A 27,141-nucleotide genomic window follows, 5' to 3' on the forward strand; every position below is an offset into this window, starting at 1 on the left:
TAAAGATTCTCCAGCGCCAACGAAGCCATAGGAAGGCAGCAACCTCTCTGCTCGGTAAGGGCAGGGGGAACAAGCAGCTTCGTGGCCTCAACGCTGGGGAAGCTGCTCCACGGCCCTGGCGCTAGGAGACCGTCCAGGAATTTCGTTGCAGGGGACCGAATACTTAAAGGAAACGGGGGTTAATTCTTGTTTATTCTCCCCCAGCCGCACGGTGCGGGCGGGAGCCGCCGGAGGGAACACCTTCCACCGCCATCTCCCGCCTTCCACCCCACCCCCGGCTCCGTCCTCTACCCGCGGCCGCCATCTCGCTGTCCCCCCTCCCCCTTAACCAACCCCCGTCCCATCCTCTGAACCGAGGGGTCTCCAACCGCCGCTCCGCCATCTCAGCCCCGCCCCGCCGCCATTGCGGCCCCGCCCGGCCCGACACGCTCCCACCCCCGCGGCGCCGCCGCAGCCCCGCGCACATATAGGCTGCCCGCCGCACTCTCCGCTCCGCTGCCGCCTCCTCCAGGCATGGCACAGGGCTCTACCTCACTATGGCAGCAGCGCGGCACAGCACCCTGGACTTCATGCTCGGCGCCACAGGTAACGGCGCGGCGGGGCCTTTCCTTGCGCCATAGCCTTCCCCACGCCCATGGGGGGCTCGGGCCTGTGCGGGCACCCTGCGGCCTTACCTCGTAGCGGCCCATGAGTCGCGCTCAGCGCGGCCTTCTCGCGGCCCACGGGCCTGCGGTCGGGCCGCGTGCGGCGCAGGTGCCCCCGGGCCGCCCGCTCGTTCCGCGTAGGGCCCGATGTTGGGAGGTGGGGGTGGCAAGGCGAAGCGGGCCTCTCTTGCGAAGGAATTGGTACCGAAATGGGGTTTGAGTGAGTTCTCGGGCTTTCCGGAGCTATCTGTAGAGGGCACGTTCGAGCCGACAAACGGAGGGGAACCACCACGTTTTTCTCCGGCCAAAATGGGTGAAACGTGGGGGAGAGCTGAGATGGGTGCCTGAGCTATGAGTGTAAATCCGGGCCTGCCGCACTGCACTGCACGCGGTCCTTCTTCTTCCTTCTTCTTAATTCCTGCAGGGAGGCGGGAGAGAGGGTAGCTATGCACATCTACACGAGGGATGCATCGGTATCTTGAGGGAGGAGGGAGATTTCCTCATCTGAAGGGCTTTGTTGTGGGCTGTGCCCTTAGTGGCTTTGCAGCGTTTGTGCTTCAGTGAGATACTGGGAGCCAAGAGCAGGGAAGGGGGAGATCCTAATGGCGTTGTTATCAGAGCAGTTAGTTTTAGAATGCTCTGATGTATTTCATGGCTAAAGTCTTCCAGACTGTATCACAGTGAGGTTTTATAGTGCAGTGATAGTGACCTGACACTGAAAAAGACACAGTGCATAGCCCAGCTGTTGGCCTTGCATCTTGCTCTTGCTTGATCTTGACAAAACCAAGAAGCTAAGTAGCTCTAAAACCCATTTTTGTGAACCTTCCTGCTCTCCTTCCCTCCTGCCCTTGACTCAGTGACCTCTTTGCCTTTTTGGTTTCCTGAACTTCAGTGCGTAGCATCAGTGCTGGCATGACAGTCAGGAATGATGGGGGGGAGGAGCGGGACTAGGTGTATGGAAGATAAGCTGGAGGTGAACTTCCCTGCTCTGTGATATGAAAGCTGCAATAGTAAGACCACTATCACAGTGTGTACTTTAGCTTGTCTGAAAACAGGCAATGCTTTCTCCTCCATTTCCATTTATCTTTGAAGCGTCTTTCTCCAGTTAAGATGGATCTACCTGAGTGGGAGTGGAAGATGGATTGACTGCAGAAGAATTGCTGCATGGCCCAAGGGAGGGAAGAATCTTTTTTTTTCCTTTCTTACACTTGTTTAAGCACGGTAGACACCTTAAGTGAGAAGTGAAGATCTTCACCCATAATAGCTCTGAAGTTAACTGTCCTGTGTTCATGTGATGCTTTTATCTATTGCTTGTGGCCAAGGGCATAGAGAATTGTCTATAAAGAAAGACTGATGAAGGTAAACTTAGTGGTGTTAAAGGAGTTAAACTTTAATGCTGAATCATAGATCACCAACTGATTACTGTTTTCTGTGTAAGTTATGTGGACAATAAAACTTGGAAGTGTTCTGTTATTACTTAGAGAACCCATACATCCATTTCTTTCCTGAATCTCTGAGGCTTATATATTATCATTACAGTTCAGCTGAACTATTGCAGAATCTGACCTTCTTGGTAAATCCATGCTCTTTGCACCTCAAAATGATACCTGTCCTCAGTTTGACAGATTACTTTCAGTGGATCTTATAGCTTTTTACTTCATAGTCTGTAGCAACACAAAGACTTTGGGCTATGAGAGCGAGTATTCTTCAGTAATAAGTTTGTATTGTGTTATATTGAATCTTGAAGTAAGTGTATGTGGTCATGGTGTCTTATTTCTTCAGTGCATGTTGGAGTTGTTATATATGGCGATTGAAACCATCTGAATATGCTTTTCAGTGTTTGTGTTTAACGCAGTGTCTAGTCAGTAGTCCCTTATTCCTGAAAGGAATGCTCTCTTGGTAATGTTAATATCCATTATCAAGTTTGAACATGACTGTAAAGAATAGTCCTTCTATGGTATGGGCACTTTTCTGGAATTTTTCCTTGTTTGCTCAGTTGTGTGCAACTTGTTTTAATCCTCGGTCTTTTGAGGGCCCTGAGGGAATAAAGAAGGGGAGTCTGTGGTTGGATGCCAGTGAGAGGATCTGCAGTTTGCTGCTCTGTGTAGGATTTCAGGTAGGGTTTTATCATATGTGAGTGCTTACACGGGACTTGGTGGTACTGCTGGATGTGAGTTAGCAATGTGCCCTTACTAACTCTATCCTGGATTGCATCAGAAGAAGCATAGCCAGCAGGGTGAGAGAGGTGATGCTGCCTCTCAACTGTGTTCTGATGTAGCCTCACCTGGAATACTGTGCCCGGATGTGGGGCCCTTGGTACAGGAGAGACATGGACCTTGTTAGGGCACATTCAGAGGAGGGCCACAGAAATGATCCAAGGGATGGAACATCTCCTGTACAAGGACAGGCTGAGGGAGCTGGGGCTGTTCAGCCTGGACAAGAGAAAGGGCTGGGGAGAACCAACAGTGGCCTTTCAGTATCTAAAGGGGGACTCTAAGAAGGAGGGGGACAGACTCTTTAGCAAGATCTATGGTGAGATGACTAAAATGTGAGATATAGGCTGGATATAAGAGGTTTTTTAGAATTAGGATGGTGGGGCACTGGTTGCTTAGAGAAGTAGTGGATGCCCCTATCCTGGAGGCACTCAGGGAGAAGCTGGATGGGGCTCTGAGCACCCTGATCTAGCTGTAGTGTCCCTGTTCACTTACTGTTAGTAGCTGCTCATGCTGCAAGACGGTATAGGTTCTGATGGTGATCTCTGTTGGCCTCTTTGTTTGTTATATGCTAAAACCCTTTACAAAATCTTCTTCAGGCAGTTAAGTTTTCTCCAGATATTGGGTAGTAGCACATACAGTATTCATTCTTCAGAATAAAAGTATATGTTCAGTAAGTATCTTGAGTTAATGTAGTAGGGACTCGGGTTTTTTTTAGCTTAAGATTGATAGTTGTTTGGGATTTTTGAGTGATACCAGTAATAAAAACATGGTTGTGGGGAAGTTTAAAACAGGAGAATGTGATATTTATCTTGTCGGTTTCATATGGGAGTGGGGGAAGTGCAGGAGAAGAAAGAGCAGTGCCTTGGGAATGGGGTTGCTTGGGTCAAGTGAACTTAAGCTTGCCAGTTTCCTGAAAAGGTGAAAGAAAATTACTAATATATATTAATGTAATACAAAACTAGTAGAAGAGTCAGAAGAAAAGGGCCTTTTTTCCCCTGTCTTAATAAAAGTATTTCTAATTATGAATCTTCATGAGTTTTTAATAGGCTGTTTGGTAGTAGGTCTGAATCTTTGAGTGATGCAACCTGACTTTGTGATGGCCTCCTTATGAGGTGTTTAAAGTAGTATCTTGCCTAACTGTGGCTCCTTGAGCTGATAAGTGGGCAACTTGTGCAGGCAGTGTGGTGTTCCTTACCCTAAAATATAAGAGGAGTGTTTTAATGAAACCCTTATTTGTGAAGAAGGAGTGGTTCGTTTTCCTTCTTTAATTGGGGTGGTGGAGGTTTTAGTCATGCTTCTGACTTCTGGGCTGTTGGCATTCCTATCTTATTGATTGGTTAGTTCATCAGAAGCAAGGAATTTGGGGTTTGAGACTCCATTCAGACTTGGTTATCCATTCAGAAAGCTGCCTTGAAGAAGTAAAAGCTCATTGGAAAAAAATTAACTTGAAATGTGGTACTGTTTGGGATTGTTGGAGGAATTACACCATTCACAGCTGCACAGATGTGCTGGCAAAACTCAGTGCAGGACATAGATGTGTGCTGGTATGAGGGAAAGCAAGGGATAATTTGAGCTCGTACACTTAATGAAAGAAGTTCTTATAAAACTGTTGTGTGAATTCACTCTGGGAACTCCAGGGCTGTAGTGCAGGTAAAGCAGCACTTGAGTTTCTAAGGAAAAGGGTAAGTGACTGTGTGTACATGTGGAGAAAAACAGAACCAGTGTTTTTGTGGAGATGGAAAGAGCGGAGTATGACCTCTTACAGGCTGAGCTTCCTTTTTTAGGCCCTCTGGCAGTGGCTTTGTTCCTGTCCAAAGGGTCTGCAGCTCAGTTCTGAAATTGCACATGGGGGAGGAAGTGAGAAATCTAAGTCTGTCAGCAGTGGGAATGCACATAAAAATCAGAGCTGCGGCACTTGGTGTCTGAAATGTTATTGGATGTGGCCAGTGTACCGAAAGTAAGTTCTTTGCTGGTCTTTTCTTTTGCATACCTTGTGTGCCCCGGTGGTGCAGTGGTAGAAGTGCCGCTTTGCAACACCAGGGCCCGGGTTCAAATCCCCCCTGTGGTGCAAGTGGTAGAAGTGCCGCTCTGCTACACAGGAGGCTCGAATCCTGGGGGTTGGACTTGATGGTCTCTAAGGTCCCTTCCAACCCGCATGAAACTATGATACTATGATGACTATGATACCTTAACTGGTGCTGTGTGTATTGGATTTGACTTATGAAATTTCTCTGTATTCTTTGATCTGTGTTTTGCTGTGGAATTTAACCTAATGCAGATAAAACATGAACAAAAAGAGGAGCTGTGTACGTGTTTTAGTTCTGAGGGTTTGTTGTTTTCTTAAACAGGATGTGGTGGGGGCACTAACTGCTTTACAGGTTAAGTGAAACAGATGGACTTGTCCTGGCTGAAGCATCCCTTACAATGCAAGAAGGTGCTGTTAACTCTACTGGCTGTGTTATAACTTACAGATTTGTGATGTGCTTCTTAACCAGTAAGAAATGCTCTCAGGTGTCTGCTGTAGGAAGATACCTTGGAGTAGCTGCTGATTGAAAAGCTCATTAGTGAATATTTTGTGAGTGCTTGGTTGTATATAATTACTTCGGTATTATTTGTAATGTATATTTTTGTTGTTTGGTATACTAGGGATGCTCAGGCTGCGTTTTAATGAAGCAGGTGTCTGCTTCTATGATCTGGGACTGGCTGCAGTTAGCTAGAAGGAAGCGTGTTTAAGCACAGTGGGGGAATTGGTGCCTCTTGACCCCGTGGCTCATCTTGACTGGTTCTGGCAAGAATAGGGTTGTCTGAATTGCCAAAACATCTGACTGCTGTGATAACACGCAGGTGATATGCTTATCTCTTTACCGTGTTGGTTTGTGTTATGTTATCAAACTTGCTGACTCCTTGCTGATGATGCGTGTGAATGAAGATCATACAGATTGAGGTTAAACAAGACCCAAGTAAATGCCTTCTGGGGTTTGCAACTGCATTATCAACCTTGGCTAAAGGTGTGTTTGCAGTCAGCTTACAGCTGCAGGTCAGGAATGAGCCTATGTATGTTGTGCTGCTCAAAGCAGTGCCCTGCAGGCCTGCAGCTTCTTGTTCCTACAGGCTGGGGCCAGGGATGGGCCTGCTCTATCTGTCAGGAGGCCTTTACATAGGAATGGAAGCTTCCTATTTTTAGCAGCATGGATTACTGTAAACTCATTCGCTGCTTTTGTTCGTTCTCAGTGCTGAAGAATAAAATGTTCTATGAGAGGAACTTGTATCTGAATCTCCCATGCGATGTAAAGAATTTAATGTCTGGTTGCTGGGGCACGAAGCATCTCTCCCATGTGAAGGATACAGCATGAGAGATGTTCTCCCTGAGGGCTCAGTTTGAGGCCAGGGAACAAATTCACACAGGAAGTGAGGGCTGCTTTTGACTTGGGTATTTCTATTTGAGGTAAGCTTCTGTGACTTTTACATAGCAAATGCATTATGCATAGCAGCAGTTTTTTTTTCCCCCTTCTTGGAACTAGAGAATAGGATGAGTAGTTCTTGTCACCTTGCTTCATGCATTTCTGGAAGACAGTTTAGGGGGAAGTTCTTTACTAGGAGAGTGGTTAGGCCCTGGAACAGGCTGCCCAGGGAGGTTGTGGATGCCCCGTCCTTGGAGGTGTTCAAGACCAGGTTGGACGGGGCCCTGGTCTAGTAAATGAGTATGATCTAGTAAAGGTGTATGTTTGGTGGCCCTGCCAGGCAGGGGGGTTGGAACTACATGATCCTTGAGGTCCCTTCCAACCCGGGTCATTCTGTCATTCTGTTATAGTTGGGTTCCAGGTGATTAGTAAGTGGATAGCTGGCATTGCTTGAACATGCAGAAATTCTCTTATGAATTTCATTTTTACTCAGTTTTTAGGTGGAAGGGCTACAGATGTTTCAACAAGTGATAATGTTTAAAATGCAAACAGACTTTGTATACCAGTTGATGGACTTAAGTTTACAAGATACCGGTAGAGACAAATGTAGCTAGCAGAGCTGAGTTGTTAAAACCACCCATGTGGACATGAAGGTTTGATCTGTGTCAGATGAAGGAAGTCTTGGAGCTTGTAAATACTTCAGCATGCCACCTCTGTACTCAGACTTGAGGTATGAAAAATGTTGGTTTGCAAATACCCCAGCAACAATCACAGTATCATAGTCTCACAGTCTCGTGCGGGTTGGAAGGGACCTTATAGATCATCGAGTCCAACCCCCTGGATTCGAGCCTCTGTGTAGCAGAGCGGCACTTCTACCACTTGTGCCACAGGGGGATTCGAACCCAGGCCTCTGGTGTTGCAACGCGGCATTGCTACCACTGCGCCACCGGGGCACAACAATGATCTATTGGGATACGGAGTTATAGGAAGCTTAATGAAAACCAGCCTTCTCCTGCAGAATTCAGTATGACCAAGCAGCAAATCTTAGGGGAGTCTGGGTTCTGAGTCTTAGTGATGTATTTCATGTCTCATGCACAACTGTTTCTTCTGTTGAACAACAATGAATTTCTACAACATGGAAAAAACAATCTCACAAAATGAAGCAATGAGAAAGAAGGTAAAATTTTATTTCATAAAGTTTTTTTTCTAGTTTAATTACTAAAAGAGCAATGTGACTTTCCCAATATCACAGTGCTTTAAAGACCTGTAAACGTTTCTTCCATTTTATATTATCAATATCAAAGTGAATCTGTGTGTTGGCACCAAGTGCCTGCAAACGATGTAGTGATCCAGCAGTTTATTCCTTCTGCTTTTGCCTGTTTCTTTAGGGGCAGTGCTGAAGTTTTTGGTTCAGGGTTATCTGGGCTATCAGAATTTGGTGTCTTAAGATTAATTTTCTTTCTAGTGGAATGTTCTTAGAGAACTCATGTTGCTTAGCAAAAAAACAGTAGTTTAGTAGCTAGTTGAAAACGCTCCCTTTAAAATGTATCCAACAATAAGGGCTACTAGCAGCTTTGCTGTTATGTAACGAGGGAAAAGCTGTGTGTTTTTTGATGCATTCTCTTTAAACTTAATTAGCATATTGTGGTCAGGAATCATCAGTGGTGAGTTTTTTAGATGGTGAATCTGCAAGCAGGAATCCTGTGCTGGTGTAGTAAATTAGGTAGGTAAAGTTTGCTTGCAATGCCTGACTTGCTGAGTAACTCCTTTCTGTCATCGGAGACGATTATCAAATGCTTATGCAAAGATGATCAAGGGAGGTTCTGGGAAGTGGTTATTCTTTGTCTTCATTCTTATTCCTCGGCTTGTTTCAGATTCAGACATGCTACAAATATTTTAACCTTGACTTTGCTGGCTCTGCTGTAGTCAGCCATTGTTATAGCAAAATGCTACTTCTACTTTCTTGATTTTTATTTATGATGACTGTAATAAATAAGCTCAGATGGCACTGGTCTATAGGAGAGCTTGAGTGCTTTTCTTTTTGGGTGGGTGTGCATTTTCTGGGATGCTTTTGTGGGGGTTGATTACCTTCTTCCAGAGATAGCCACAGGATCACAGTGTATTGCAGTGACTGTGTACATGGTGTTACTTTCAGCTCCACTAGATTTATGTCACGTAATCAAGTGGGTAGGGATGGGTGGCCAGGCTCAAGTTTAACAAGGCTCAATTGCTTCATGTAAGTGATATGTTTTAAGCCTTCTCTCGGTGGTTATGCATGGTTTAGTAAAACAGCCTCTACTCAAGTGTGTGGCTGTATTTGTAACAATCCCTGAGACAGATGCATCCTCAGCTGGTTGATAGGAGTTATCCTTCCTTACCACTGAAAGCCTCTAAAAAGTAAAATTCCTTCAATGAGGCTCTGATCTTCTGAATGTCCCAGTTATGTTACTTGGGGAAGTACTCTGGGCTGAGTGTGAAGGAATTCGAATCCCCCCTGTGGCGCAAGTGGTAGAAGTGCTGCTTTGCTACGCAGGAGGCTCGAATCCCGGGGGTTGGACTCGATGATCTCTAAGGTCCCTTCTAACCTGCATGAGACTGTGAGACTGTGTGAATCAATATGCAGCCCCTGGTTAAGAAAAAGATAAAGAAACCCCCTGTATCCAGGTGCTCAATTAATCAAACAAGAAAATGAATTCAGTTAACATACTGGTTTAGTACCTAGCTTTGCATTAAAGTGTTATTTTATTGTTGTGGTGAGATTATTATGGAAGAACTGATAGTGTGGTGGTATGTAGAATTCTTCCCTCATCTCCCTCGTCACTTTTGCACTGCCAAGAGCTCCTAGTGGAGTTCTGACCTTTGACTGTCTCAACTGAGATTTGCTGATAGCCAGGTAAGTCACTTGCAAGTTGTTTTGTACTAACAGTTGCTCCATAAGCAGCACTTGACAGAAGACTGTAAGGGTATATTAAATCTGACTTAGTTACAAGCTAAAAGGTTGCGCTGATTTACTTTAATAACATGCTATGATGTGGATGTGAGAGTTCTCTGGAATTACTGCTGCTCTATTGTTCGTGAATTAAATGAATCCAAATCATAGAGCCTTGGATTCATTTAATGAGATTCTTCAGTTCTCGGGTAACCACCTGGACTGGTTGTGCCCCAGAGGGTTGCATGAAAAGCTGTGGGTTTGGTTTTTGGTTGGAAAGTCAAACCTCAAGTGAAATACAGTCTTGCCCCTAGGGCTGGTGGTTACATCACTGGTGAAGTACTAATTCACCCTTCCTGCTTGCTCTCCTTTATGTTAGCATTACCTCTTTAAAAATATATCTCTAGATCATGAGATGATGCTACTAGTGTAACGGAACAGGCAAGAATATAGAAATGAGGGAAAAATGGGAGTGCTCAGTTTGACAACACAGTCTTAGGTTGGCATTACTCAACAGAAGGACAACATCTCGAGTTGAGCCCCTGATCAATTGGGTGCTTTAGGGAAAAGGTGTTAAGTGACTGTGGGTTGTGTGTGGAAAGGGAGGAATCATTTTGCTTTTAACTTCTACAGAAATCTAGTGGATAGGAGAGTTGAGTATGGAGGAGGGGGATGGGTTGTGCAGAGGGGGCAGGGGAATATGTTAGCTAAGTAAAAGGGAAGAAAAATGCGGTCCAAGAAAAATCAACAAATAGCCTTAAAAGCTTCTAGTGTCCCGTAGAGAGATTTAGAACCTCACGGGAATGTTTTGTGTGTATTTCTCTTGGCAACCTGAACTGATGGAATGGTATATTTTAGGGAAGGGTAAGGGGTGAATTCTACTAGGAGCCTTCAGTCCTTTGAGAGCTTTTCTTTGTTTCTGTTAGACTTCATGAATAATTTCCAAAGGGACATTTGGATGCACTTGATGGATATTAATTGTGGTCCTTATGTAGAGGTACTTGCAAGTTCATGCATTGCTTTGTAGTACAGTATAGCTTGACTTGCTTGTAGTCACTGTTTATAGCTGTAGTTACCCTTTAATTCTACAGGCTTTAAGTGAAGGAACATGACTGAGATATCATGTTGACACTGGAAAAACGTCTCAGATCCTATATGTAAGTGAGAACTTCTAAACCTGGTGCCTGGGCTTCCAGTGAGCAGCAGTGGCCTTGCTCCATTGTGGTACGCTTAGCCAGTCTGCTGCTACTGTTCTCTTCAGCTGATGGTGGGACCTGAACAGACTAAAAGCTGCAGCCTTCTCTCAGTGCTGTATTCATCACTCTCCCACCTTGCTTCTGTTTGCTTGCTTGGCCAATGACATCTTATAGAACTGGAATTTTCAGGTAGAGTGCCCACATGTGAATTCAAGACTTGCACAGCCTGATAGTGTAATATATGAACTGATGAGTTTGCATTGCTCTGAACAGTAACAAGGTGCCAGCCACTGAGGCTGCTGTCTTAAGTAGAAAATGCCGGATATGCTAATAGTATGCAATTCTCAGTGCATTCTTAATGAAGTGCTTAATTTCATTTGATTTCTCTTCACCTCTCTATTAAGAGTTTAGCTACCAAGGGGAAAATACAAAAGCGTATGAGAGTGCTTTAACGTATTGCATTGTTTAACTGATTTCATGTTCTTGTTCCCTATAGGAAAGGGTTCAAAGTCAGGGTTATGAGGTGAATATTCTTAATGTTCTTTGGGTTGCCAAAACTGTCTGACTTGAACTGATTGGTCACTAACTCTTGAGAACTATGTATCTCACAAATCTTCTATGAAGTGTTATTGTTTCTGTTCTGTAGAGCTGAAATGCTGGGTCTTCTCATTCCTTCTGGCAAATACCAAATATTTTAAACAGTATTTCATACTTGGTAACCTGGATTTGCCTCCTTTGTTCCTGAATAGTACACATGCTTGCAAAGAAGAGCAACCTACTTGGAATCAGCATCAAGATGTTAATTTAGTCTCTTCATAGTGGATTTATCACCATTGTACTTCATTCATTTAACACTTGTTAGAGCATATCTGAGTTTGGAGTGAGGTGGTGGCAAGTGGATTTGGGGGAGAGATCTTGAGATTCCTGAAGCTTTGTGATGCCTTCAAGCAACCGCTGATGCCTTAAAAGGAGTCTCCCAACTTTGGATTAATTAATTAGCCCTCCAAGGCAAACCTTGTGTGGTATAACCAAAAGGAGACCTGATGAAAGAGCATGTTATTTTAACTTCGTAAAGTTAATCGCATAATAGGAAGAAGTTGTGCCTGGCTGCTTAGCAAAGAAATCTGCTGTAGAATGATGAGCAGCTTGTGAGGGATTAGTATCTTCATGGAGCGGAAAAATGTGATGACTTATCCTGCGGTCTCTGCCAAAGCATGTCCAGGAATCCTTTGGGTTGCTGAAAGATGAATGGGTATGAATACCAGTTCTTCTAGTGAGTCTCTTTTGCAGCTCATTTGGCGTCTTACAGGAGCTGCAGAAGTGAAGTGGTCTAGGAGTCAGTTACGTACTTGTTCTGTGTAGGGTTTCATGCTTGTTTGCTGGCCTGGAAGGATATGGCATGCGTTATTGAAGTTACTGTCTGTGTCATACCAGAACAGCATTAAAGAACATGGATTGTGCAGATGATAAAGGAGTAGGGAAAGCAAAACAAATGGTGAATGAGAAGTGGGCAAGGGGGGGAGAAACCTTTCTCTTCTTCCCAGTGCAAAGCTGCACTAGGGACCGGTTTAGGACTTGACTTTCTCTTGTGGTTACATCCCTAAAATATGTTGGCTTGACTGTGTCATCTATTATTGCTGGAGGCACAGTTATTAAGTAGAGAAACTTTGCTTGTTGTGCCCTCATCATGTTGTTACCTTTTTGAGGCTGAATATCAAGAACAAAAATGTGATGGTACAGTTCATTTGCATTTTACAGCAGGGTAGGGAAGAAAAAACTTCTTGGTGATAGCAGACCTTGCAGATGCTCCCTCATTGAGGGTACAGATCATCAGTGGGTCTGCTTACTGACTGACAGAGTGTTAAATTATTCACCGCTCTCTAATTGTACTTGTTTTCTGTTAATTAGAATTAACAATTAATGGGAAGCTAATGAGTAAGACATTAAAGACGGGAGGTAAATATCTCAGAATATAAATGAAAGGTCAGGCAGTATGAACAGTAAGAGCAGAGCCTTTTTGCTTCTCATAAGTATTCTTGGCAACATGTTAGGGAATTGGCTTGCTCTAGACTTAATGCTTAAGGAAAATTAAAGGTGCTTTTACCTCCATTTCTGTCTGATGAAAAACAGTTAACAGTGTGGTCTTAATAGATAGCGGATACATAGGTTACTGTAATCAGACTTCCAATTTGTCTGGTTCTTTGCTTATGTTAGATGAGGTGATTTTTGCACACATCAGGAACATTTTAGAGGTGACACTTATTTCCAAGATACAAAGGCTGCTCCTAAAGTAATGCCTCTCACTGTATAGTTTTGGCCCATAATATCAGATGCGAATGTTGGTGGCAGGGCAGTAAGTGTTGAACCTTCCCACCTATATACCATTACAATTTTGTGGCTAGGTGGCAGCAGAAAGACAGTCTGACACAATGGTGTCTCACACAGAAGTATGATTGAGGCAAAGGTGTGTCTTTGAATTTCTCTGTGCAGAAAGAAATGGCACCTGTTGACATTCAGTGCTGCTTACTGAATGTTTCTCAAGATCAACCAGGAAATGTGAGCACAATGAGGTGCTGCGCTTCAGCAGTAGGCACAGTAAGTCACAGAATTACAGAATTGTAGGGGTTGGAAGGGACCTCTAGAGATCATCGAGTCCAACCCCCTGCCAAAGCAGGCTCCCTACACCACGTCACACAGGTAGGCGTCCAGGTGGGTCTTAAATATCTCCAGAGAAGGAGACTCCACCACCTCCCTGAGCAGCCTGTTCCAGTGCTCTGTCACCCTCACTTATAAAGGAGTTCTTGTGCATATTCGTGTGGAACTTCCTATGCTGTAGTTTCATCCCATTACTCCTAGTTCTGTCCCCATGCACTACTGAAGAGAGACCAGCCTAAAGTTAACCTCTGTAGCTGCAGGTTATTATGAGCAGGAGCATGCAGGCACTTGTTCATCACTGGCAAAAATGCATAGCTAAAGGTGGTGACTAGGTTGAAAACTGTCTGCAAGTAGCTAAAGCCAGTAATTCCTCAGTTACTTTAGATCTGTGTGATACTTGCCTTTTATATAGCTATCATGGCTTAGTCTTTTGTGCATATGAAGCAAAATGATTATACTCACCTCACTGCAGCTGTCTGTGCTTCTCACTGACATGCTTACTGCTGTGACAGTCGCACTAGCTTAGTTTCAGTTCTGGTAGGTGCAGCTTTACCAGATCATTGATTAATTTCTGTAGTCAACTCTAAACAGCTGATTAATCTCAGCTTGGTTTTGGGATATATGTTTGAATGGAGCACTTAAAGTATTAATAAAAATATTTCTATATGCTAAAAGAAAACAACCTGACTCATGGCTTCTAACATCAGCATCTTTTAACTGAAGAAATATCTATATGTATAAAGCATCAGCTTGTTTTTGAAGAAATCTCTGGTTACTTCCAAATGGATTTTTTTCATACCATCTTGAAGGTTGTGTATGTGAATCTGTATTGCCCTGGGTGATAGGAAAATGACATTTCTCCCTGGGGTCTTAATCTGCTTGTGAGATGGAAGGGTTGCCTGACCATATCTTTGTGAGAATGGCTCATGATACCAATTCCTCCAGTTGGTTATTAGGTTAAAGGCTGGTGTGAGTTGTGGAAATGGTGAAATGATTTTTTTTTTTCTTTCATGATGTTTTTGTTCTGTAACTCTTCAAGTCACTCACATGAATTAAACACACTTGGAAAAGCAATGATCTTTCTCATCCTACTGTTCTCAAAATAACATGCATTCCAAATTCTTATCAATCACTTTCCAGGAAAGAAACTGTAGGTCTTTACACATGTCAAGGTGGAAGTAAATGCATCTTTGCTTCCATTTTAATCTGAATTAGTATTTATTTAACAATGCTGTGTGCTGTGAGTCAGCTGTGTGGTGCATTGGAGGTTTCTTTCCCCCTTGTTGGTTAAAGGAGTGGAAGAGAAAATGACCACTATTTAGATAGGGCAGCTTGCTCTATTCAGTTTTCAGTGCCTTAAGCCAGGGTAAGTTAACTACCAGGCTTCTTCTCAGTGCTGCTGTTTCATTGTGGGTTGTGGTGGTTGTTGTGATTGTTGTTGGGCTTCTTAAGTAATAAAACTAATTACATGAATAAAACTTGGATTGTCTTTGTATACAGGAGTTGACCAGTAATAATAGACATAAAACTACTCATTCTGGCAATTGTAGATTAAGACTCTTTTTATTTTTTGCAAAGGGATAAAAACTTTGGAGTCTCCGTAAACTAGAAGAAAACTTGCATGGATTGGGAAATGCAAGATAGCTTGTTCTGTGCTGGTTTTTCTTCTGTCTTTTGCAAGATCAACTATAAGCTTGAAAGCAGTTGCTCAGACAGAGCTCAATGGAATAGTAGTGTGTCATGTTGCTGGTGAAAACTGTTCAGCATTTATATAAAGAGAGGAAACAAATGAACAATGACAAAAAAAATTGATTTAATTAGATAATCCTCAATGATTATTTCCTTGTCTGTTCTATGTTGCAGCTGATTGTAATGCCGTTCTTAAAGCTCTACAGCCCGTTTTTCAGGAGCAGGGAATGACAGAAACAGTTCATAATTGGGAAGATCATGGTTATTTAGCAACCTACATCAAAAAAAATGGCAGGTGAGTGGATTTTCCTTTTTGTTTCCTGTCTGTCTGTACTTAACATCTAAGAAAGGAAGAAAAATATTTGTTATAGGGTGCAGGTAAAGGAGGCTTCTTTCACCAGTTCTGTGTGAAATGACTAAAATGATGCAGAATACTGTTGAGAATGTTATCTGCGCCATCTTCTAATGTGGTTATCAGAGCAGTTGAACTGGTCCAATGTCTGCTTGTGCTGGGTACCCAAAACCATATCCATGTGGTTTCCTCTGCTGTTCAAGTAGGAGACTCCACAGCCTCTCATGGCAGCCTGTGCCAGCGCTCTGGCACCTGTACAACGCAGAAGTGTTTGCTGGTGTTCAGGGGGAACCTCCTGTGTTACAGTTTCTGTTCATTGCCTCCTTTCCTGGCACTGAGCACCACTGGAAAGAGCGGGGCTTTATCTTCATTGCACCCTCCCTTCGGGTGTTTATAGACATTGAGATCCCCTTAAGCCTCCTTTATGTTGGACTGAACGGTTGCAGTTCCCTCAACCTCTCCTCATGGGATAGGGACTCCAATTTCTTCATCTTTGTTCCCTTTGTTGAACTCTTTCCAGTAATTGTCTTCTACTGAGGAGCCCAAGAACTGGATTCTGCACTCCAGGTTTTGCCTCACCAGTCACAGTGGAATAGAGGGGAAGCTTGAACTTGAAGCTCTTGAACTGCTGCTGATGTTTTACCTACTGCAGCTAAGGATATTGTTACCCTTTCTGACTGCAAGGGCATACTCAAGTTGGTTGTCCATTAAAACTCCTAGGTCCTTCTCTGCAGAGCTCTCAGGCAGCTCCCAGTATGTGCTGGTGCCTGAGGTTATTCCAGCCCAGGTCGGGACTTTACACTTCTCCTTGTGTGTCAGGTACACAAGGGGTCAGCCTTATGATAACAAAATACTTCCCTGGTGACCTGTAGTGCTACTCTTGCTTTGAGAAGGCAGTTGATTAGCTGAAGGAGAAACCTCACTCAAAAGGAGAGAAGTGGAGTTAAGGGTAAGCGTGGTTGGGCCCTTCCTATTCTCAGAGTTCATCTCCTTCAGCCTTCCAGACTGAATGCAACCAGTTGATTATTGGTTGTTTTGTTCAATAGCATAATGTGCCAGACATGTCTTTGACTAGCAGCATTAATCTTTTCAACTCACCGTGCTGACTTGCTCTACCACTCTTCATTCGGTGTGTTGGATTTAGCACTCAATGTAGAAGTTGCCTCACCTCCCTGCTCCCTACCAGGACAGTGGTCAACTGTCCAAGTTTTTTGATCTTATCTGTATATAAGCCACTGTAGTGATGTTAATGCTTAATTGTGTACAGATGTTGTCAGCTTAAAGTTACACTGACAAGTAAAACTGCTTAACCCTGTAGTTATTAAATAAATGCTCAAATAAAAAGTGTAATATGGCACAGGTCTGGAAATTGCTGCACTACAAAGAGGAGCAATTCAGGAGATCATCCTAAATATAATAAAGCTGAATAAGGAAGAACACTACTATGGAAGAGCTAAATATTAAGAGGAGGCTTCATGTTTCAAGTGATTCTTTTCTTAGTGCAATTCTATTTATAAATCAATAAATAATGGTTATTGCAGTCTAAAATTACTGTCTTTGGCTGTTCAACTCATTGTAGTAGTGTGAGTGAAATACATTTTTCTGTGCTTTGACAGCCACGCTGAACAAACACTGACTTGGGTACAGCAGGAGAACTCTCTGTAAGTTTTGGGGCCTCAGCATTTTTGTTTCTTTGGGTCATGTGGTATTTTAGATCCCTTACAGAAGTTGTAGGGCAGCCTTAAAAAGCGTATTTCCACTAACATAATGTGATATGCTTTCAGTTAGCTGAAACAGATCCAGATGTAAACAACAGGAGGCTGGACAGGTCAGAAACACAGCACAGCAGAAGCAAATATTTAATGAATGGCAAAAAGAACTAGTTATATGTGAAAGGAATGATGGCAACCACATGGGCTTTATTTTAATGCTAGCAATTTTGTCTGCTTTTTGGAGTCTTTAAAATTACTGCAAGTTTTTTAATACTACTCTAAAAGAACTAAAATAGGAAACATGCTGTCTGATACAGTTAGTGTGAAAGTAGCCTTGGAATGCAGACTTCTTTCCCTTTAAAGTGAGGACTTTCTGGAAATTAAATAGCATATATAGCAGAAAAGCAGGATAAAAATTGTGATGGAGGGTAGATAACATGACTGAAGTTGCAGTTCTCACTTACGACTTCTGTAAGGATGCAAGGTATGAAGTTTCCCTAGCAAGTGGCAGGGAGCTTGGCTAGATTGCTCAAGCCCAAAAGATGCACAACTCTGCTGTGTGAGGAAGTGATGTGAGGGTGTGCATGCATATGCATTTTCTAATCAACCAGGGATGACTGAGCAAGTCAAATGTGCAACTAACGTAAGCTGGGTACTAACCCAAGGAAGAATGTATATTTGATATTGGATAGTAATATTTCATTTGAGTGCTTACAGTTCAACACCTGTGCTCATAACCCCAATAGCCTGTACCATGCCCTGTTACAGATTGTTCAGATGTGGGCACAGCTGCTTGTCTCTGACAAAATACTGTGTGAACGTCTCTGTGAGGGGCTAGCACTGCTAAATGAATTAGTTTATTCGGGGATTGTGCCGTGCTTTCCTGTCAGCATTACCAAAGCAACAGATATTCCTCCTTTGAGGTTTAGCAAGCCAAAGTCGTTCCTACCTGGTCTGTTAGATTTACCCCTGTTGGCCAGAGGGGCAGGTCATAACAAGCCTCACATCAAACTAATTGAGGGAAGCTCATTTGAAAGCATTTTAGTAATCAGGTTGTCAAACAAAACTGTGAGTGAAATACCCATTCACACTCTTGAGTTGTTCAGGAAATTGCTCTTTTTAGCCAGTCAGGTCATTGTCTACAGTGGTGTGAGTGCTTTTCTGTCCTTGGCCAACGCCTTTGATGAAGTGCTGCACTGTGAAATGGTAACATGCTAGCTACAGTTCCAAGAGGTTTTGGGATCTCAGCAGTTTTGTTTTCCTGAGATATATTTTCACGTCGCTTATTGAAACTGCATACATATTTTTGGGAGCATTATAAGTAGCTTGTTTTCATTTAAGGGTCTTCCATTGAAGTGTCGCTCTGGTTTAGTCTGGGAAGGTTTTTTTTAAAGATATGAATGTGAAGTCTTTATTTTGCTGAATGTATATAGTACTTCATATGGAGTAATGAGGCCCATTACATCTTAAGATGTAAAAAATAATAAAATGAAGCCAGAGTAAGCAGATCATTCAAGAGCCAATACTGTATTTTGATAATGTCACTACTTGTACGTGCACTCAGAACAGTACTCACAGCTGAAAGGGTGTTTATTGTCCTTTAGTCTTCCTGACCCACATCATCTACTCAAACACTTCCCTGATCCCTCTTTTGTCCCTTTGCACCTGAAAGCTCTTTTAAAAACTCACAAAACCTGTAATCCTGAGCCTGTGTTTCTACAAGACTCTCTTTTACAAAGGCAGTGACTTTCCCCTATTCACTCATCCATCTTAAGCTTCTCTGCGTTCTTTTTGGAGAAAGGTATTTGAATTCATTGTCACAACAGTGCAAGGTTTAACCAGTTGAAGCTTTGTCACTGAGACGATTGTGATGAATATGTTAACACCAGGAAGGGAGGGTTAGGTGTTTTTACCTTCTCTGACCATGTTGTTTAGCCAACTGCTGTGCCACTCAGCGCCTTTTAAAGGAGCAGGATGGACATTCCTCAACTCTGTGCCAAATGAAAATGTGGCATTTTATTTGTTCAGTTACCTAGAGTGTGAAAATGGGCTGAAGAGCAGTTGGAAGCAACTGCTGGGAATCAGTAACACTTCAAAACTATGGTAGCTTTCATTGTTTTAGTTTCCTTCCTTTATAAAACAAACAAAAAAAGAACAGAAACAATCACACAGTGAAAGAGTGTGGTTGCTTAATTCCTTCATGTTTCTAAAGTAGGCTGTAATTAAGATAAGGAACGTCTTTAAAAATGAGATAGCAGTCTCCTGTATGTCATTGTCTTGATAATATTTTTGTTGTTGATGATATTGTTTGGGGATTTCCTATTATAAACAAGTTCTTTTTTTCTGCCCTCGTGGGTAATTTGACAGGTGGCAATTTCCTTGGCAAGGTATTCTTCATTTACTTTACTGCTATGTCTGGGCTCAAAGTTAGTCTTTCAATAGATTGAAGCATTGATGGAGTGAAGGGGGATGCTATAGGTACCTGTCTGTCTATCCATTTTTTATCTGTAGGAAAAAAAACAAAAAAGGTTGAATATGCAGGATTGTAGTATTTCTTACTCCACATTCAAGTAGCTGAGGCAGGGTACGTGATTTGGCTTAGAATATGTTGATCTCTCCTGCTGGTTCTTTTTAAGTTCAGATGTTCATAAGTTCATCCAAAACCTTTCCTGGTTTCAAACAATTATTTCTTAACATCTGATGTTCCCTGTTGTTTTGAGAAATATAATGCAGGCAAGAGCCAGTATTAGGAAGCCTCAATAAAAGTGTTTCTGTGATCACAATCCATTTCCTTGCAAGCACAAAAAGCGTAGGTACTGCTGTAGATTTGTGCAGGTGGGATGTTAGGACCTACATGTAGACTTTGTACCCTAGTGGAAAGGAGAGGATCCTTGGTTTTGAGTTTTTTCACATTCATTTTATGAAAATACTGGCAAGCTATGAAAACTAGGAATTATTTTTTCTAAGAGACAGGAAGGATAGGGGATTCTTGTGATTAAAACCTTAATTTTTGGAGATATTTTGTCATTCAGACTGCAAAGTTTGCTGTGATTTCAGAGATATGATACTGAAACTGTATTATTACTGTTCCATAACACCCTGTCCTCTATCATTACAGTAAGAGCTGTTGCTGAAAACCTTCATTCACATGTTGTGGTCATTAGACAAGTGAAGGGAAACAGAAGCAAAGTAGCTTTTGCTGTGTCCTTGTTTCAGCTATTAAGTCTGTGTGTTCAGCCTTGGTCTGCTGATATGTGTGCAAGAACTTCTTTACACTGAGGGTGACGGAGCACTGGAACAAGCTGCCCAGGGGGGTTGTGGAGTCTCCTTCTCTGGAGATACTCAGTCCTGCTTGGATGCCAACTTGTGCGACCTGCTATAGGGAACCTACTTTGGCAGGACTCGATGATCTCTATAGGTCCCTTCCAACCCCTACAATTCTGTGAGTCTGTGATACTGCCTCAGTTCTCTGGTCTCATTGCTTTTCTGAATACCTACTTGCACTGTTTAACTACTGCGTTGTAGTCTTTACTGGTTTGTCAACATTTTTCCCTGGATTTCCAAATAAGTGGATATATAGTGGATAACCAATATGAATGTGCATCAGTTTCATGTAATAGAATCATATTACAGAATCTCTCGTTGGAGAGGACCTCAAGGATCATCAGGTTCCAAGCTTCCTGCTGCAGGCAGAGATGCCAGCTGTTAGATCAAGTACTAGATCAGGCTGCCGGGGACCCCATCCAGCCTGGCCTTAAACACCTGTAGGGATAGGGTATCCCACCACCCCACTGGGCAACCTGTTCCAGCACTTCACCACTGTATCATTAAAAACATCCTCCTGACATCTAAATGTACACATCTCTTCCTTTTGTTTAAAACCACCTCCCCTTGTCCTGTCTCTCATGTTTATAAACTCCTTTTAAATATTGGAAGGCCTCAGTGAGGTCTCCCCACAGCCTTCTCTTTTCCAGGCTTAACAAGCCCAGTTCTTTCACAGGAGAGGTGCTCTAGCCCTTGCATCATCTTTTTGGCTCCCCAAAAGCTCGACATGTCTCCTACGTTGGAGGTCCCAGGCTTGGACACAGTACTCTAGGAGGGGGCTTCACAAAGGCAGAACAGAGGGAGACCATCATCTCACCCTACAGTACCTTGTCTGATGGAGCGCAGGATATCATTGGCCTTTAGGGCTGCAAGCACGGTCTGGATCATGTTAAGTTTATCATCAGCCAGAATCCCATTGTCCTTCTCAGCAATTTCTTTGAAGGTTTTTTCAATTTAATGCACATTTACTGTCTGAGAGACGGTATTACCAGCTGGACCCTCAGAACATGAATTACTGGCCCACTGCATCACTCCAGTCTGCTGTCTACCTTGGGAGAGGTGTCCAAATTGGGTGTCAGTTCCCTGTTGCCCCAGCGAGAGTAACAGTTGGACTCAGTGAATGGTGGCTTTGCAGTGTCACTACCTCACCCTGCTCACACCACCCACTGCCTCTCTGTGCTCACATCCACTGTTTTATCTCCATTGGTGTTCAGCGAGTGTTGATGAATATCGGAGGGTGCCATTTTGCTACACAGAGGAGTTCAGTGACACTCCTTTGTTTCGTCTATGCTTTCATGTTAGATGCAGTTTTGTCGAACGGTCCCAAAAAAAAAACAACCCAAAGAACAAGATGATGCATGTTATTCCTTGGCTATTTTCTGTGCATCCTTTCATCAGGAAAAACTGTGTTAATTTACGCAGGCGTAATTTCCTGGTGATGATGTCAGAGCAGTACATACTTAATGGCTTTTCAGTGAGTTTAGTGTTATTGTAATGTTTGCATTTTTTAGTCTCTAATCTATAGTACTTGTAGAGAAGACACCTAGTGGACAATCAGTGAAATATAGGGAAGGTCATTAAGTTGGTGCAAAGGTACAGATAGGTAGGGAAATCATAGTGGAAATGTGTGTGCTGTATAAAAACATCTTTGATTAGGCAAGACCTATTCATGAGTCTTGAGGGAAGTCAGATGCTTCTCACGGTCATCTTTCCAAGAAGTGTATGGCACGTAATTTCCTCGTAACCATTCTGTTCTTTTTGTCTTCTTCCTTCCCAGTGCAGGAACCAACGTACAGCATACTCTTGCTGGCCATTCTGAATTGAACTATGAATTTTGGACTTTCTTCTCATTTTTATTAATAAAGTCATAATCGCAGTCTGTCTTTATTTTGTAGTTTTGCCAATTTGAGAATTCACCCTCATGGATTAGTGTTGGTGGACCTGCAGAGCTACAGTGATCATACAAAAGGAAGAGAGGAAACTGATCAGGTAGTAGGGTTTTTTATTATTATTATTATGCTTGGCAAACTGCATGGGGAACCCCTTTTTTTCTTCATGTCTATAAAATATATCTTGGTAAAATATTTTCTAATATCCATACTCATTCTATCATAGCACTCACAGATGCGGAGGAGTAGTGCCTGCTGTAATTACATACGTGTATGAGTGTGCACACATTTGCATGTACTGGGCCTCCCATTCTCTGCTATAAAAGTTTCAGAAACATAGTAGCCTTGTTATAGCATTCAGTTCTCTTCCTGTATACAGAGCAGAGAGAGAAGGGACGTTCAACCCAACACATGGTGTACTAGTGTATCATTTTATTCTCTGATATGGGAGATGGGCAGCCTTTGTTCTAAAACTTCTTTCCCAGGGAGAAAAATAATTGCTTCTTCCCTGACGTGAAATTCGGAGTTGGGAATCTGGAGGAGGTTGAAATGTTCCAGGGTTCTTGTGCTCCCTCTTTAGGTTGGGTCTGAGTGTTCTGGATGTTAAACGAAATGGTTAAATGCAGTGACAGCTGTTAACAGTATGCATTCGCTTGCAACTAATGAAGCCAGGGCAGATAATTATTCATGGGCTTCTAATGTTATGTTGCAAAGTCTGTCACTACTGGTATTTCTTATTATTGTCTTCTACCTTGTCTAATTTAAAAGACTTGTACATCAAGTGATCACTTCTATAAATTCTACCTCTTTTGTTTTGTTTGCTGTTTTTTCAGCTTCTTAACAAAGTAGAAGAAAGAATGAAAGAATTTTTTCATGGCAATCTGAAAAGGGTAAAACGGTAAGTTTGTGTATATACTTCCATGTGTGTCTTGGTTGCTAAAGACAATAAATTATGCTTTGCTATGCTGCTGTGAATAAGTAGCCTGGAGTATGAATTTTTGTGTATGTTATTCCCCAAATATTTAGAAACTGTTTTATTGCAGGATTAAATACACTGAGTTTTCTCATGTTAAACTCGACATTCGGTGTTGTTACTTGGGCAAGAATTATTTCTTTTATTGTTTTCTGCAACAATTGCATGAATTGGTGGGAAAAAATGCAACAGAAGGCAAGTGCCACTCTGCCTTGGAAGAGCTAGGGAGCCAAGGGAGGCAGCAGGCCAGGGCAGGGCATGAATGATATCTACAAGATCCAGTCCCAGAGCTCCTGATTGGGGCTGGAAGGTCTGGGGTGGGTGGTTGATAGTGCCACGCTGCAGGTCAAGAATAGCAAAAGATGTGGGCAGGCACAGCTGCAGCTTAGCTCATGCAAAAGCACGAGCCAGAACCAAGGTGGAGGCCCTCTCTCAACACTGTCTCACATGGCTTGGTCCCAGCAGCCGGAGCAGGATAATTCAGCTTTATCCAATGGAGCTGTGTTTGAGAATGGGTAGCTAGCCATGGAAGTGTGTGTGCCTGTGACCCTCTTAAGAAGATGAAAATGTTCGTAACAATTTTTATAACACTACTGAAGGCAGATAATAACATGTTGTGCCTTTGCAAGTCTTCTCTCATTTTGGTTTACTTAAATACAAGGTTACGTATCAAACGGTGGAGACATAAACTATTATTAGACTACCACTCAGAACACATTTCCCACTGGTGTTTCCCACTGGTCTGGAAAGGGTATACCACACTTTCATGTCTTCATAGTGACCAGCGCCTTGAAACATAAGGAGCTCTTGCTGCAGATGTGAATTGGCTGGATGATGCAGCAGGTGCCTTAAAAAATAGATAAAGAGACCTGGAAATGATTTTAACAAAAGTAAAGGAACAATATAAAATCAGCAAGATACCCTAACACCAAGGAGCAAACTGCTAAATGGAAAAACAACTATGCAGTACTATTGCAGAAAAGGGTCTGAAGGTTATAGGAGACTAGTGTATGTTTGTGTTGGGGAAATGCTGTCTCTTGGAGGACACTTTAATATTGGCATACTATGCTGGGAATCTGTAGAATTCCTATTATGTGAACTTGTTAAAAATAGGTCAGGAAATGGTTGATCTGAAGTGATCTAGGTTAGTTTTGTTTCCTTAGTATAGGAAGATGAATTTCTTTGGACAGTGATTCTGGACTGGGTCTTGTAACACGTCCCTCAGTTTATTAAAGTTTCTTTTGCATCCTTCTGGATTACACATGATCTCTAACAGAACTCGTGCTGCAGGAAATTGTTCTTTCTACCTCTTTAGTCTTGTGAATAGATGCTCTTGCTTTTTCAACATGTGCTGCCATCATGTGGTTTACTGAAGGTACAAATTATTTCTGCTGTGTACACTGAGAATCTCTAGTGAATTTGCAAGAATCTCATCTGTCTGATTTTTTCCTGCACCTTCCCCTGAAAAAGACTTAGTTATCTAGAGTGTGTGGGGGGGAAATTTGATGAACTCTGTGCCTGCCACAACTTGAATAAAATGGAATTCTGTCATTTTAATTATTCACTACCATTTCAAATATATTTTGTCTTTTTAGGTCTCAATACTGATTTCAATCATACTTATGTTAGAATTAAAAGAAAAAGGAAAAGAAAAAAGATTAAACACAAAGCAACCTGTTTGTGTAGGTGCTTTGGAAACGCATTTAAAAAATAAAACAATCTGGCAGCTGAGATGTCATATGTGAATATCAAGGATTGTGCTTAAACATTGCAGGCCTGGCTCAGTTTGAAGCACTGTTGTAGTTCACTTTTATGTTTCCATGTATGTTTAAAATGTCTCTCAGTACAACTTTAGAAGGGTGAGACTCACTAATCTCAAAGAAATAGCATTCTTAGTTGAGCTAACGATGGGAAGAGATTTTGTCATTTTTTGTGGGGTATTTTTTTTTGGTTGCATTCTGATTTTTGTATTGTGTCAATTTTTGGTCACAAACTGATTCTTCTGCAGAGGCAGCATTATGTAAGTCTCCTCTCTTAGAGCTGTATTCATGTGCACTTTGTAGAACTTAGTTGTACATGAAGAATGACCACCGATATTTCATTGGTACCTTAGCAAATTTTGTATATATAACATATAGCTCATGGGTTTGTTAAACCCCGTCAGCATTAAATCTTGCAAATTTTCTTGTTTACTCTTGTAAGTACTATTTACTTATTATATTTATTACATAGAAACCAGTGGTTGTTAAGAGGAAATAAATAAAATAATAATTCTCATATGTTTGGTGATTTTTTTTTCCCTCTTCTCTCTTTCTAGATTGCCAACCATTTTGAGAGGAGGTGTCATCGATAGATACTGGCCCACAGCTGATGGACGCTTGGTAGAGTACGACATAGATGAAGTTGTTTATGATGAAGATTCACCTTTTCAGAACATTAAAATTCTGCATTCAAAACAGTTTGGGAATATTCTTATTCTCAGTGGGGATGTTAGTAAGTATTGTCTCAGTGGAGGATATTCCAGGTGAAATTGTAGAGAGTGTTTTCGCTCTTACTATGTCAGTTCTAATGGATTAGTGAGGGTTAAGGTTCTGGTAGAGGAAGCTAAGTCTTGTATACATATGTGTGTACATATCTGTTTCTGTATATAAAATACTTAAATCAGAAAGTGTGATCAGATGTAAAAGCTAAAGTACAGATAAGGTATCTGCTCTTTCAAAAGTATTTTTCTTCCTTTGGAAATTACCACAGGAGAACTGAAGTTAGTGTTCTCTACCACAGCTTCTTCAATCACTTCATTCATTTAATCTTTTATTGTTTGTTGTGACGGCAATCTCTCAAGAGCTTCTCTTTGACAGTAAAACAAAGTACTTTATCAGTATTCAGAGCAACAGTGGCATTCTCAAGGAGCATGCAGAAGTGGAAACTGGTGTGTGGGGTGGTAATCCTGCTGCTCTATTCTTTATGATGCTGGAATTATTTCCTCAGTGAGATCAGCTAGAACAGCTGTATCCCATTTAGCTGCTGTGTTGTTGAACTTATTTTGCCTCTTTCTTCTCCGGAATGCTAAGGTGAACTTCCAAGTTAATAAGAAGGGTGACCCAGCTTTTGTGAGAGGTTCTGTCTATGGAGTACTCTCTGCCTGCTGTTCCCTGTATTTTTGAAAGTGAACCTGAGAGAAGATGGGTTACTGTTCTTTTAAGCCACATAAGGATGCTATTTGCTATGGAGACTAGGCATCAAGGATGCTTTGTAAAATCCCTTTGTAATTATGTTTAAATTTACTGACTGAGGTAAATGGGGGATGTTCGTGTCTAGGGTTAGGACAGCTGATTTGAGGCTGAGTAATTAAGACTTTTGAATATAGCTTTTGAAATCACCAGAAATACCTCTAACCATTCAATGTAGCTATCACCAGCTGTCAGGGGGACTTACAGAATTCTGTGCAGATGGCAGCTGTGAGTGTTGTTAATACTGAATTCATCTGCAGAGTATTCTTTAATTCTGTTAGAATTGTATCTGAATTGCCAAATTAAGTATTCCACACTCCTGGCCAGAAATTTTCATTTGCATTTCATATGGAAATCAGGTTTTCTTTGAATGTTGTCACAGCATGCCTCAGAGAAAGAGAAGTGTGCCATTACTTATTTACCTTCCACAGAATTTTAAAACAATGATCTGTCATTGTCATTCTGTTATTGTGCAATTATAAACTAAATACTGATTGGCAGGCACAATATTAGGATGTGCTTGGTATAACAGCACACAGATTCATAGAATCACAAGGTTGGAAAGGACCTACAAGATCACCTAGTCCAACTGTCCTCCCTTTACCATACCTACAGAAAACCACTAAACCTTAACTCCTAGCTCGCTATCCAGACACCTCTTGAACACTGCCAGGGATGATGACTTCACCACCTCCCTGGGCAGGCCATTCCAGTGCCTGACTACTCTATGAAAGAAAAAGTTCCTTCTTATGTCCAGTCTAAACCTCATCTGATACAACTTTCGGCCATTTCCTCAGGTCCTGTTTTTGTTGCCTGGGAGAAGAGGCCAAGCCCCTCCTTGTCACAACCTCCCTTCTGGAAGTTGTAGAGTGCACATCATTGCTTTGCTCTTGTAGTTTAGATTTCTTATTACAGCCAGGAAAGTTATTGC

The 27,141-nt window shown here is 42.1% G+C and overlaps 1 protein-coding gene across 1 annotated transcript in view; it reads left to right on the forward strand.

Moving 5' to 3' along the window:
* Positions 1-406: 406 nt before the first annotated feature.
* Positions 407-27,141, forward strand: part of SMS (spermine synthase) — a 45,561-nt gene continuing 18,826 nt past the window's right edge. Inside the window, exons 1-5 of the mRNA XM_015885411.2 lie at positions 407-585; positions 14,905-15,025; positions 22,014-22,107; positions 22,841-22,905; positions 25,298-25,473. Coding sequence (XP_015740897.1) covers positions 537-585; positions 14,905-15,025; positions 22,014-22,107; positions 22,841-22,905; positions 25,298-25,473 — 505 coding nt within the window. The 5' untranslated portion in view covers positions 407-536. The remainder of the gene's footprint in view (positions 586-14,904; positions 15,026-22,013; positions 22,108-22,840; positions 22,906-25,297; positions 25,474-27,141) is intronic.

Source organism: Coturnix japonica, chromosome 1 (genome assembly GCF_001577835.2).
Source record: "Coturnix japonica isolate 7356 chromosome 1, Coturnix japonica 2.1, whole genome shotgun sequence".
In the NCBI taxonomy this organism is placed as follows: domain Eukaryota; kingdom Metazoa; phylum Chordata; class Aves; order Galliformes; family Phasianidae; genus Coturnix; species Coturnix japonica.